We start from the raw sequence: 13,216 nt of genomic DNA on the forward strand, positions 1-13,216 counted from the left end.
AAATATTGTTTCCCCCCCCGAGAAACGGAAGCACAGAGCCATTAGGTGATTTGCCTTTGGTGCGTGGCAGAGCTGGGAATCAAACACAGGTCACCTGACTCTCATGTGGCTGCTTTAACCACTAGACCATGCATCCCCACATCAATGACTGTCACTGATGTGGTTTTTTTAAAAGGGTCTGGATAATTTCATGACCCCCAACAACAGCTGGAGCTATGAAAGCGAAGTTTATAATGGTCATTAAATGGTGTGGGTATAGATATAAAATGACAAGTAAATCTGTTGCTTCAGGGCATGAACTGGTCATTCGAGCGGTCAGGAAGGAATTTGCTCCCGAAGTACGGCATTGCACAATTGACTCTGAAGCCTCAGTCATTGGCTAACGCGGGAGGCTACCGCTGCCTCATTGGCCCAGCAGTCTGATACAGCATAGCACGCCTCCTTTCAATGGGATACTTAACAGTATGGTCCCACAGGCTGACTGCAAAGGCTTAACTATAAATGCAACTAGCTGGAGACATAGGGATGGAGAAGGACTGATGTACTCGTAGCTGTCCGCTGTGCCCGCCACCTGCCTTCCCCGAAGGGAATATAGCCCAATAAAGCAGAGACTTACACACGAATGCTGCTGGCTTGGTCATTCTGCAGACGATCCCAGTGAGGTTCAAGGATGACTCTTCAAACGTACAAGCCACTGACGTGCTGATAAGCGCTAGCGAGATCACGAAGAGCCTGGCCATCGTTCTCTAGGTGGAAGATCACAAGGACTGGCTGACCAAGTCCCTGCTGGAGCGCCAGCTGCTTTCCCATTCCAAACAGAGCTCTTTCTAGACAGGACATGAGCCACTTCCCTTACTTATCCAAGTCATCACACATTTCCTAATCTTCCTATGGCTTTCTTAACCCTTGCAGAGCCACTGCTCTGCCTTCAACCCGAAGTAGGCAGTAGGTTTAGACAGATCTGATTCTTTCCCCAAGATTGCTGTAAATCCAGAATAACACCACTTCAGCCAATGGACTTATGCTGGTCTGAGACCTGGATCAGCCCCATGGACAGGCATTCAGGGGGGACAGTGTAGAGGTTTACCCATCACCCCTTTACAGTTTGCCCTTAGAAGAGAGAGAATCCTTATTTTACAGTTATGAGCTGGCTTTTTCCTCCGGTAGCACCTTCCATCCAAAGCGCTTTTCAAAAGGTACCATCAGGATTCAAAAGGCCTCCCCTCCACCGGTGCCCCCTGTCCCGTCACCCCCTCATCATTAGATGTTGCACTTATGCTGGAAAGCGGTTTGTTTATACTCGTCATAGAGACAGCCTTCTCTGGACGATTGAACAAAACCCTTGAATCTGAGCATCATAACATACTGAATTCGAACTCCAGCTCTGTCGACGACTCGCTGCGTGGTTTGGGCACGTCTCTTTGTGCCTCTGTGCCTCCGTGTTCCCATCTGTAAAGCAGGGATGATAATCGGTGACCGGTGTTGGGAGGATTCACACAACAGCTCTGATTAACCACAGCAATAACACAGAAGGGTGATCTACAGGTCTGAGCACAGGTCTGGGAGCCAAGCACTCCTGAGCTCTATTCAACCGGCTGGGACAGTGACTTGGGGCAAGTTACAGAGGCCAAAAGTTTTCGGATTTGGGTGCCAAAAGCCAGCGATCTAAGTCCATATGGCATATGTCTATAACACACACACACACATATAACTTCACTTGGCACACAACAGTGTAGCACGCAAGGAAGTGAAAGACGCTGTGTCCCAGTGACACTGCAGGAGTCAATGTCATTACCACGGTTAGAATTTAGTATGCCTACTGGTGAGACAAGGGGGTCAGTTTCACGTCTCTTCCCAAAAGGCAGAGCTCTCATGCTTCTGGTGCTAACCTTTTGAATCCTGGGCCATTTGATCAGTCAGGATTTTCTTGCTGCAGTTCGTAAATAGGACAGAACTTCCTTTGGGGAATTCCTTTGTTCTGATGTCAAAGATGGTGCAGGGAATCTAGTCTGATTGTTTTTCTGTAAAGATATCCTGAGCTGGAAAAGTGACTAGCCTCTGGTATGGAGGTATTAGCGGTCATTGACCTGCAAAGGGAAACGAAGTTCAGAGAAGACTGCAAACATTCAGTGAAAAGGAAAGTCGTGCAGGGTTCCTGGAATGACCGGCTAGCTAGGAGCTCATGTTGGATCATATTAAAGAAGTTCTGTATTAAAATCACAAATGAGTTTGATTCCCCATAGTTTAAATTCCAGGGTATTACTAATTAAGAGGTCTCTTGGTTTTTGGTACTCTTTCTCTCCCTCTGTGTGTGAAACTTGCAAGCTGCTAATTGTGTTAGTACACTCTAAGACAGAGTCTGTTCTCAAAGCAATTCACAGAGAGAGAGAGACCCAAAGCAATACTCTAACAACAGAAACAGCACCCAGAGACTCCCCACCCTTTTGTTGTATTAACAATTGTGATTAAAATAGAGATAGAGGATGTATGTGGATGGATGCTTGGTGTGGATAATAACTGAATGATCAGGGAGGTGCCAGCCTAAGAATCCAGTGTCCATCGGCTGAAGAAGGCGTCGAGTGGAAATAACCAGAGGACCCCTGGAGGGCAGACTGGAATCCACCCAACAGCCTCAAGAATGGGAGAACCAAAGAACAAGATAACATCTGGCAGCACGGAGCCATCAGGAATGTGCCATCTGCTGATTGATTCAGCAACAGCATGATGAAGCAATTCCCACAGACTAGCCTAGGAAGAAACTCCTACAAAAAGAGACTCTAAAAAGTGAGAACTTTGGGGTCTGATTCTGCAAAGCAACTTCCAGGAGCATCAGATGAGCATCTGACAAGGCCCTGCTCCCTCCTCATGTCCAGGCCACCTGGCCAGTGGCTTGGCATGAGCAACTCTAAGGCTGGTAACTATGATAACAACCTTGCAGAACCTGTGTGTGTGTGTGTGTATGAATGTGTGAATAAATATGAGATTGAATGGAATGTTATAGCTATAACTAACTGCTTACTATGATAACAACCTTGCAGAACCTGTGTGTGTGTGTGTGTGTGTGTGTGTATGTGAATGAATGTGTGAATAAATATGAGATTGAATGGAATGTTATAGCTGTAACTAACTGCTTACTATGATTCTTTCTGTATTCACAATAAATGTGGTATTTTGCCTTTTTCCCTTTAATAAGATCCTGCTGGTTTTTAATTTATTGGTATAACATTTTGGTGGAGAAATGCGAGAGGGGGAATATTGGTAAAAAACCTCAGTTATTGTAAATATTGGTGTGCACACCGCCAGCTCTAGTGAGCTAGGCATTTCTATTAGGTTAACCAGACCTGCTGGCCTCCGAGAAGGTAGCAGGGGACCTGCTGGCCTCCGAGAAGGTAGCAGGGAAAACAGATTAAACCAGACCTGCTGGCCACCGAGAAGGTAGCAGGGAAGAACAGGTTAACCGGACCTGCTGGCCTCCGAGAAGGTAGCAGGGAGAAATAGGTTAACCGGACCTGCTGGCCTCCGGGAAGGTAGCAGGGGACCTGCTGGCCTCCGGGAAGGTAGCAGGGGAAAAACGCATAGATTAAGCTATGATTTCAGAATCTAGGCTGTGTCACTTGCTAAGTAATACCAGCAGTGACAAAGAGATTGAAATATCCATGTTAAGATGTTTAAAAGAAAACAGGGTAAGCCAGTACCAGAGGGAGGAATGGAGTCAGAAGGAACTCCAACCTCACTTTTTGTTAAAGAAATTACACCTTTTAAACAAATCCTTCAAAAATTTGGGCACAGTCCTTGGACTAAACAATCCCTAGCTGATGTCTGCACTATTTTGGACCTAGAGGATAGATTGGCTCAGTATATCCTCATATACAAACCTTCTAGTGCTGCCAAAAGAGATGCAGCAGCAATTTGGTTGTTGTGGGAGGCATGTAAGGATTCTTCCCTCCGCTTGTCTTCATGTAAAGAGGAAAAGGCACAAACGGAAAAGGGAGCAGACAATTGGAAGGTGCTGGCTACAAATACCCAAAGCCAGCTGAAAATAGTGAAAGAGGCACTCCAGGAATACAAAAAGAGTGAAAAAGTTAACTCTGCAGAGGCTGGAGGGAGGCAGGTAAAGGGGGAGAAGGTCCTATGTACGGCACCCCCAGGCATAATTACAAAGAGAAAAGAGAGTAAAAAAAAAAGTTAACTCTGCAGAGGCTGGAGGGAATGAAGCAGTTAAACTTTGTGAAAATGTTAAAAAGGAAAAAAGTGTTAGAGAAAGAGCATTCTTGGTTTCTTTGCAGCCATTCTGAAAGAAAAATGGAGCCTTTTCCAAAGGAATGTCTGTAAATTAGCCAGGCAAAAATAAACTATCTGATTAAAATCATTTGACTGGACAATTTAGTCAAATTTGCTAAAAGAACATAAGAGGGTTCTATTGGAACTTAACTACCTCAAATGTATAAAGGGAATGTAAGATGTAAAAAAAAAAAAAAAAAAAAAAAAAAAAAGAGCAGTGTGGAAGGGATGTTAAGGAAAAGAAAATGTGTATGTATCTGTCTGTGTGTGTGTAAATATGTAAAGTTCTAAGGACCAGTTGGTTTTGTTTTTGTTTTAAATAATGCCACTAAAAATCCATTTGACTCTTTAATTCAAAGTTGCAAAACTGACAGACCTTTTTGCTAGACACAGGTAATTAGTGTTGTTTGGCTTTGGGATTTGGCATTTAACCCTTAAAAGGTAACTCAATGCTTTACAAAATTTAAAATGTTTTTAAGTTGTGGCTGCAGCAGGGCAGTCAAAATCAGGAGAATATATAAAAAAAAATTCTGGATTCTTTTTGTTTGTTTGTTTTTTGTTTGTTTTTGTAACAAAATAGCAGATGAGAGTTGTAGAAAAAAAAATTTAAAAAAGACAGTGCCTCTCTGAAGCAACAGCAGGAGTGAGGTGCACAAAACAAAAAGAAGCAATGTGAGAAACACTGAGTCTTAAAATGGCTCTGAGTAATCAGACTGTCACTTTGATAAAGGTACATGAAACCTCTGTAAGCAAAAAAAGAAATAGTGACACCTTATGTAAAAATGGATCTGGATAATGTTATAGAAGTTAAACTATGGAAGGCATGTGCATTTGCTCCAGAACATGTGCAGGGTATATTGTAGAAGGGGCAAAAGAAATGCAAAAATACCATGCTACTTAATTAAAATGCTATTAGGGCTCCAAAGGGAGCCACAATAGGTTGGGTTTTCTTTTTCAGATTGCTGTGTGTTTTGGAAGCAGAAGTTAAAAGTAATCAAAACTCTGGTGAAAGTTGATTGTGTCCCTTTTAAGATAGAGTCTCTGAGCTGTTGATGGCTTTAAATCCAAAAGCAGGAAGCTTCTGTGAAAATGCAAATTACCTAAATGATAAAGGAAGGAAAGAACTAGCAGCACAAAGGAGCTGCAGATAAAGGACAAACCTGGTCAGCAAACAAATTGTCTAAATAAAAGGCATGGTATAACAAGATAATTTTAATAAATTTAATGATAATAAGTACCCCTGTAACAATGTATAGTGTGTATGATTTTTGAAAAACCCTTTAAGGTTGTACGGTCATGATGCTTCTCAGCTATTACCTGTAAATAAACTTAAAGCTTAACACAGCAGGAAAAACATTATAAACTTGGTCTGCTGTATAAAAAGGAAAACTCAGGGATTTAGTGACTAAACAGTGGGATAATTTCCCCATAACCCTTAAAAGATAAAAGCCATTGAAACCTGGCCTGCCTATAGAACAAAAACAGGAAAATGTGGGGGCAATTGCTCTGTTTTGCCTGCAATCAGCAAGGGTATTTGTAAAAGAAATATTTTAAGCAATAATCTGCCACCCCAAAAGGGGTAGAAACATGTTCTTTTTGTCTTTCAGAAAATCAGGAAAAGCTGATGCCAGCTGGAGAGCAACCCAATACTATGAATCTACTAGAAACTGTGTTTTGTGTTCTATGTGTTGTCTTGTGTTTTGTCTTGTTGCTAGCACTGTTGTGTGTTTAAAAAAAAAAAAATACTAAAGACCTGCAGGTAATTCAAAATAAATTAAGCTCTCTGTCCCAGCTACAGGACAGCCTGACACAAAAACAAGTACATGCCAGTGTAGACTTGGTCCAAATTGGTCTGGGTAACCTAAAAGCCCGATGGAATCTTTGGCAATGGCTTAATACTACCACATGGCTTATGCATTAGAAAAAAAATTTAGAAACAGGAAACTACACAGCCATAGCTATGGGATGCACTGAAATGCAAATACTTGCACTAGCTACTTTGGAACACAAAATGTCCTGGGTCATATTGGGAAATATTAAGGTTTGATGCATTTGTTAAAAAAGAAAGAGATCATTGTTTGACACTTATCAATATGAATGGATGCAATATGTTTCCAGTATTGTAAACCAGACTTGTTAATGGGAGAAATTGTTGTCAAAATTGCACACCAACAGTCCCTGGAGGCAAAGGTATTGAAGGTTAACCCACTCCCCATATTACACATGGGATCCTTCTGGCTACCCTGGACCTCGAGCCAGTGGGCTGGGGAGGGAGTGAAGCTATTGGACACTAGAGGTTGTACCGAATGGACTCCTCAAAAGTGGGTGTGCCTCACCTTGCCTGTTGCCCCAGAACCTTGTAGTAAAGATACATCACTAGGATCGTGTATGTGGCATGAATTGGAATCACAAACTCAAATTGCCTCACAGTACTTTCTCTTGAATAGGCTACATAGAAAGTGACACTGACGATTATAAATCTTAGTGTCAAAAGGGGGATTATGTTGGATCATATTAAAGAAGTTCTGTATTAAAATCACAAATGAGTTTGATTCCCCATAGTTTAAATTCCAGGGTATTACTAATTAAGAGGTCTCTTGGTTTTTGGTACTCTTTCTCTCCCTCCGTGTGTGAAACTTGCAAGCTGCTAATTGTGTTAGTACACTCTAAGACAGAGTCTGTTTTCAAAGCAATTCACAGAGAGAGAGACTCAAAGCAATACTCTAACAACAGAAATAGCACCCAGAGACTCCCCGCCCTTTTGTTGTATTAACAATTGTGATTAAAATAGAGATAGAGGATGTATGTGGATGGATGCTTGGTGTGGATAATAACTGAATGATCAGGGAGGTGCCAGCCTAAGAATCCAGTGTCCATCGGCTGAAGAAGGCGTCAAGTGGAAATAACCAGGGGACCCCCGGAGGGCAGACTGGAATCCACCCAACAGCCTCAAGAATGGGAGAACCAAAGAACAAGATAACATCTAGCAGCACGGAGCCGTCAGGAATGTGCCATCTGCTGATTGATTCAGCAACAGCATGATGAAGCAATTCCCACAGACTGGCCTAGGAAGAAACTCCTATAAAAAGAGACTCTAAAAAGTGAGAACTTTGGGGTCTGATTCTGCAAAGCAACTTCCAGGAGCATCAGATGAGCACCTGACAAGGCCCTGCTCCCTCCTCATGTCCAGGCCACCTGGCCAGTGGCTTGGCATGAGCAACTCTAAGGCTGGTAACTATGATAACAACCTTGCAGAACCTGTGTGTGTGTGTGTGTGTGTGTGTGTGTGTGTGTGTGTATGAATGTGTGAATAAATATGAGATTGAATGGAATGTTATAGCTGTAACTAACTGCTTACTATGATTCTTTCTGTATTCACAATAAAAGTGGTATTTTGCCTTTTTCCCTTTAATAAGATCCTGCTGGTTTTTAATTTATTGGTATAACACTCACATTCTTACTAACGATGGGGTTGCATTGTACTTGCTCTCATGACTGGCGTGCTAATCAGAACTCTCCCTCTGCAGAGTGAAGCGATGGCCATAGGCGTCGGCTGCAGACCGTTTTGTGAAGCCATCCCGCTGGAGCTGTGCAGTGAGACGCTGGAAGGGCAGAGGCACCAGGGTGAGGAGGGGAGCCCATACCACCCACCCACCCACTCCTCTAGGGGCGTCTGGGACACCTACAGAGGTCGGCAAGCCTTGGAACAGAGCTGGGTCTTTTAGCTCAGGTAGTAGAGGCTCATGCTGCAAGAAGTTCCAGGTTTATCCCTGCTGCCAACAACCCACCCAGGGGCGCAGCATTACAAAAGCCTGGTATAAAAACACAGATCCAGAAAGACAGCGGCTGCATGCCCTCGACACTGGGGGTGGATTTCATCTGCAATGAATACATTGAGCAGCACCAGTTTTCGAGTCTTGTGTCCCAGGGTCATTGACCCTTCCTGAGGGCACAGTGGGCCTGGGTGGGGGAGAGGGGAACTGCAACGTTATTCTGGACTTGTGCCCAGGTGTGAACTCAGTATGTGCCAAGGGCAGGTCTTCTGCTGGTTTCGGGCCTCAGCAATGCCAGGAATAGCAGGACTCTCGTTTTGCTGAAGCACTTTCTGGAAGACTCAGGGAACTTTCTCAGCTCTTCCACAGAAGGACAAAGGGGTTGAATCTTTAACGCTGATCCTTCTCCCCAGCGTTCTGGGGGCTTTGACTTGACTTTAATAAAAACAAATGTAAACGTCTCATACAACCCCTTTGAATGGCTCAGATTTCAGGCTCTTGGTCTTTATGGCGTCCTCGTCTCCAGTCCCCCAGCTCAAAGAGCAAGGTCAGGAGCCATTGTTCGAGAGGAAGGACCATCCACTGGTTAAGGCACCAGCCCGAGACTTGAGAGAGTAGTCTGTGCACATCTTGCTGCCTTGGCCTGTTCCTTGCTGCCTTTTTAAACCTGCTTTAGTGCATTAGCCCTTGGACGTTTTTTCGAACAGCCGTCCTGAGCTGACAACATGAGCGGCCTCAGGAACCACATTGTACGGCTACAGGGTTACTAGCGGGCGTTGACCTCCTGCAGGAACTGGGAGGCCAGAGATTTTCCGAATGCAATAACAAAAGGAGACTGGAACGCAGGGCTGCAGCTTGCACATCACGTCTCTCCCCGCCCCCAAGCAATAAGCCCGAGCACACGCTCTATGGCCATTGCCAGGTCACACAATGGGAGCACCGTATCCAGTCCCTGGTCTGTTCTCAGCTACACCCACTCAACTGCCTTTGCTCCAGTGGGGCCGGACAAGCGAAATGAAAAGCAGCATTTGGCCCCTCCGGCCTTGCTGGCATTTATTTGCTGTGCCACTGGCACGAGGGGGCAAGCGGGCGGTATGGGATCGTGACATAGGCAAGCCTGCAGCTGGCGGGGGTTTATATGACAGTAGAACTTAGAAGTCCTAACCAAGATCGGGGCCCCCTTGTGTTAGGTGCTGTACATATACATAGTACAAGACATCCTGCTAGGGGGTAGGGACTGTCTTGTAAACTAAACAGACAAGTGGGAAAAGAGAAATATCATCGCCGTTCACAGAAGGGAAACTGAGGCACAGAGAGATTAAGTGACTGCCCAAGGTCACCCAGGGATACTGCCGCAGAGTCAAGAATTGAAGCTAGTTCTCAAGTCCCAGTCCAGGGCTTTAACCACAAGATCATGCTTCCCCTTTTACATGCCGCCTGAGCCAACGAAAGCGTGTTGCTCACCAGTGAGTGTAAGCGCCCAGGAATGGGAAGCCGACCCGGACTCTGTCACCCATCTGCATTTTGACTCTGGGCATGTCAGTGACTCCCTGTGCCAGTTTCCCTGACTGTAAAATAGGGATAATCACACTCCTCCGAGGGGAAAGGGGAGGCTAATGCATTGAGTGTCTCCATAGTGTGTTGAGAGGGACAGCAAAAGGCGCAGGTGAGCATTGGCTTTGTACGGACTCATCTGAAAGACATTGGCATGTGAACGCACACTTCATTGCCTGGGCCTTGGTCACCTGCCAGCCAGCGGTGTGGATGGACACACGGACGGTTTGGCTACCACGCTGGCTCCATTGATCTAAATTCTGCACAACACAGCGATCCTCTCATTGCTACCCTGCATCTGTTTCCTGAGATGGTCTTCAGCTCTGGGGGCTGGCAGCACTAGGGACTCCGTGATCCACTGCTCTCTCCGACCTCCGGTTTCTCTGACCCTCCATTCCCCACCTCAGTGCTCCTTTCATCACTGCTGCAGGGCTGGGAAGATGTAGGATGGCTGAGCCCGCCAGCAAAGCCAGAATAGACAAGTTTTGCTTATGGAAGGCACAAGGGAGCTGGGCGATCAGAATACTCACCCGCGAGCAGCGTCTGAGGCAGCTGGACGCATCCCACCACTGCTGGGTCTGCTCCCTCCTCCGAGGAAAAGCGGATCAGCAAGTGCTGCGGTGTTCAGTGATGGCTCTGAGCCACGGGAGAGGAAAGCGCTCCACTTCGGTCAGGGTCTGCGTCCTAAACAGCCAGCATTGCTTAATGTTCTAGGGAAGCTCACAACACTCACTTCCAACTGGCTCTTGCCAGAGCCCCTTAAAGGTACAGTTCCCCACATGTGCCGACCCCATCGGCCGTGGCCCCATTTCCTCCCCTCAAGAGCGAGCTGCAGAGATCTCCCCTGCATCCCGCATGGAATGCGAATGTTTGCAAAGCAGCGTCTCTGCTGCCCTGCATTGTATGCCTGGCTTTGACCCTTATACTAGTGTGGGTGGGAGTTCGCACAATCCACCCCAGCTATGGGCCAGAAGAACAGGGTTATCAGCGAGGGGGTTTGGAGCTCCAAATACCCCAAAGGGCACAGGATATCTGGCTCCTGATTCCGAGGCCCTAGTCGAGATGTCCTTGCTAGTTAACTCTCGAACCCATTTCTTTATGGAGATCACTGAACCTGTCAGAATCCCCCCGATAGCCAGGCCTTGGAGAGCCATGAAATGGGTCTTTCCACATTTGGGGAGCCGAGCTTGCAGCCGTGGGAGGGAATAGAGCCTGGGCTCTTAACCATGGCCCTAGAGCAGGGGCTCTCACACTTCATTGCACCGCAACCCCCTCCATGACCCCAGGAGGGGGGGATCGAAGCCTGAGCCAGCCCGAGCCCCGCTGCCCTGGGCAGTGGGGGTAAAGCGAACACTCAAGGTCTGCATCCCCAGGCAGGGGGCCTGTAACCTGAGCTCCGCCACCCAGGGCTGAAGCCCTCAGGCTTTGGTTTCAGCCCCAGGCGGTGGGGCTCGGGCTTCGGACCTCAGCCCTGCCAACCCCAGTAAAACAGTCACGACCCACTTTGGGGTCCCCACCCACAGTCTGAGAACCGCTGCTCTGGAGCTACTTCCCCCCCAGCAGGTGAGGCAGCTGTTCTGTTAAGCGGCACCACATGGCTTCCGCTCACAAGTGGGAGATGGCTCAGTAGCTCGATCACACAAGACTGAGAAGGGACTCCTGAATACTAATCCCAGCTGAGACACTTCTTCCCTCTGTGGCCTTCGTCAGGTCACTTCCCCTCTCTGCCTTCGCTTCCCCACCTGTAAAATAGGGATAATAATATTTCCCTGCAGCCCAGGGTGTCCGGTGTGAAGGTTAGTGTGTGTAAAGTGCGATACATAAGCATACAAAACTGTCTCACCTTCCCTCACCTGCTTATATGGACAACAGGGCCTTGAAAAAACCCTGACTATATTAGTGGCTATTAACAGACCTCAGGAGAAGCAGTTGGACGCTGCCTCACCTGCAGCAAGAGGCCAGTAATGGCCCAGCGATCACGTCCTCCACCCCAGCTGCATGATATTGAAGATTAAAAGTGCCCCAAAGAATCCTCCAGCAAACCCTGGCCCAGATCCCAAGGCCAGCTCTGTACAAAGTGGTGTGATCATGGTGCGATCATGGTGCACAAGAGCTGTTGTTTGCAGGGCAAAAACTTCTGAATACTCTCCCCACCCACAATAGCAAGTCTGACCTGGTGAGCGACGACAGGAAAAGCAACTAACAGGAGGCATCCGATAAAGCCCCCCAGGCCCCTGCTTTGTCAAACCCCAGCCTTTTGGTTACTTTTCCTGCTAGCACATTGCCCTTCAGCCCACAAAGAAGCAAATCCAACACCCAAGATGAGGGGGACCAAGGAATGAGAGGGCCTGAGCTGGAGCCACTTGAGAGGACAGCAACAGGACGTTGCAAAGAGGGGAAGAGCAGCTTTCTTTCATCCTCCTATAGTTTTGTCCGTGCTGAGCAGGGTGGAAGCCCACGCATCAAACTGACATATAACCACTTACCCCAGGCTATGCTCCCATTCAGGTTTTCACCCCCATTCCACTCTTGGAAGTCATAGATGGGAGCTGGGCTCATAGCTGCAGGGAACATCCTGGCCATTTTGGCTTCTGTCAAATATTCAGCACTCAAACAGGGAGTGGCCTTGTGAAACTCAAAGGGGACTCCAGCTAGGGCCGAGGAATTTACTGGCCAAATATCCAGTGCAGCCAATTTATGATTTTATCCCAAGACTCATTGCTTTGGTGCTTTCCTTAAAGCCCTAGCTCTGGGAGGCCTGGTATTATATTAGACTCTCCCATGAAAAGAGCTCAACGTTTATTAACTCTCATGATTCTCAAGCAAGTCTCGTGATTTTGGGAGGTCTGACCCAGGATTTATGAATCCTTGGGGCTAACACTGCTCAATATCTTAAATCCATGCTTGAATTCTTCAACAGAGACAGGAGCATTCAAGCATCCAACTCTCTTCAGGTTTAACCAAAGGTAAATGACTTAGAGAATCATCAAATTTTAGTAACACCCCCCTGGCCAAATTAACACATTCTCTGTCTTGAGCTCCGCAGGGACAGCCTGCTTAAGGTGTTCATAAAGGGGGCAAAACACAGCAGGAAGAAGTGGTCAGTCAACTAAACATCAGATTAAAAAAATCCCAGATTCCTTACACATACAGGTTCAGACCACCTGGTTTTTCACCCTGCTGAGTGAGACACCCGGAGAATGAAGTAGTTCACTATAAAAGAGTTTTTCAGATTCAACTTTAGAGGGCAGCTCTGTTTGACAACATGCCTCTGTACAAACAGCACCATAAAATCCCGTGGTTATCATCTCCCAGATCATGTCCCATGTTCTCACTACCAGGGAAAATCTATTGCTGACTAGTACTCCTGCAAACCTCACCTGAGAGCCAGCCTGGGCTTTGTTCTTTAAACACTGGTAAGAAAGGCCAAATTATGCTCAGTGACACCTTTGCAGTTCTAGTGCCATCAATAGGTTTGTACAGGTGAAATGGTTTACTCAGTTCCAACCAATCATGTTGATGAAGCACAGTAAGGAATAGAATCCACCTGCCTGTCTTTGAGCAGTTGTTTCTTCTGGGCTAAAGAGATTAAAAAGCAATAGAAACAT

The 13,216-nt window shown here is 46.5% G+C and overlaps 1 protein-coding gene across 4 annotated transcripts in view; it reads right to left on the reverse strand.

Annotated features, from left to right (window-relative positions):
- Positions 1-13,000, reverse strand: part of LOC102937610 (cholesteryl ester transfer protein) — a 29,395-nt gene extending 16,395 nt beyond the window's left edge. Inside the window, exon 1 of one of the 4 annotated variants that reach the window (XM_043526103.1) lies at positions 12,878-13,000. In XM_043526103.1, the coding sequence (XP_043382038.1) occupies positions 12,878-12,935 (58 nt within the window). In that variant the 5' untranslated portion in view covers positions 12,936-13,000. Of the gene's footprint in view, positions 1-616; positions 837-10,138; positions 10,271-12,094; positions 12,207-12,877 lie in introns of those variants that run through there. The other 3 variants (XM_043526102.1, XM_043526104.1, XM_037878157.2) reach the window with 3 other exon arrangements.
- Between the last annotated feature and the right edge of the window lie 216 nt (positions 13,001-13,216).

Source organism: Chelonia mydas, chromosome 12, assembly GCF_015237465.2.
Source record: "Chelonia mydas isolate rCheMyd1 chromosome 12, rCheMyd1.pri.v2, whole genome shotgun sequence".
Taxonomy (NCBI): Eukaryota; Metazoa; Chordata; order Testudines; family Cheloniidae; genus Chelonia; species Chelonia mydas.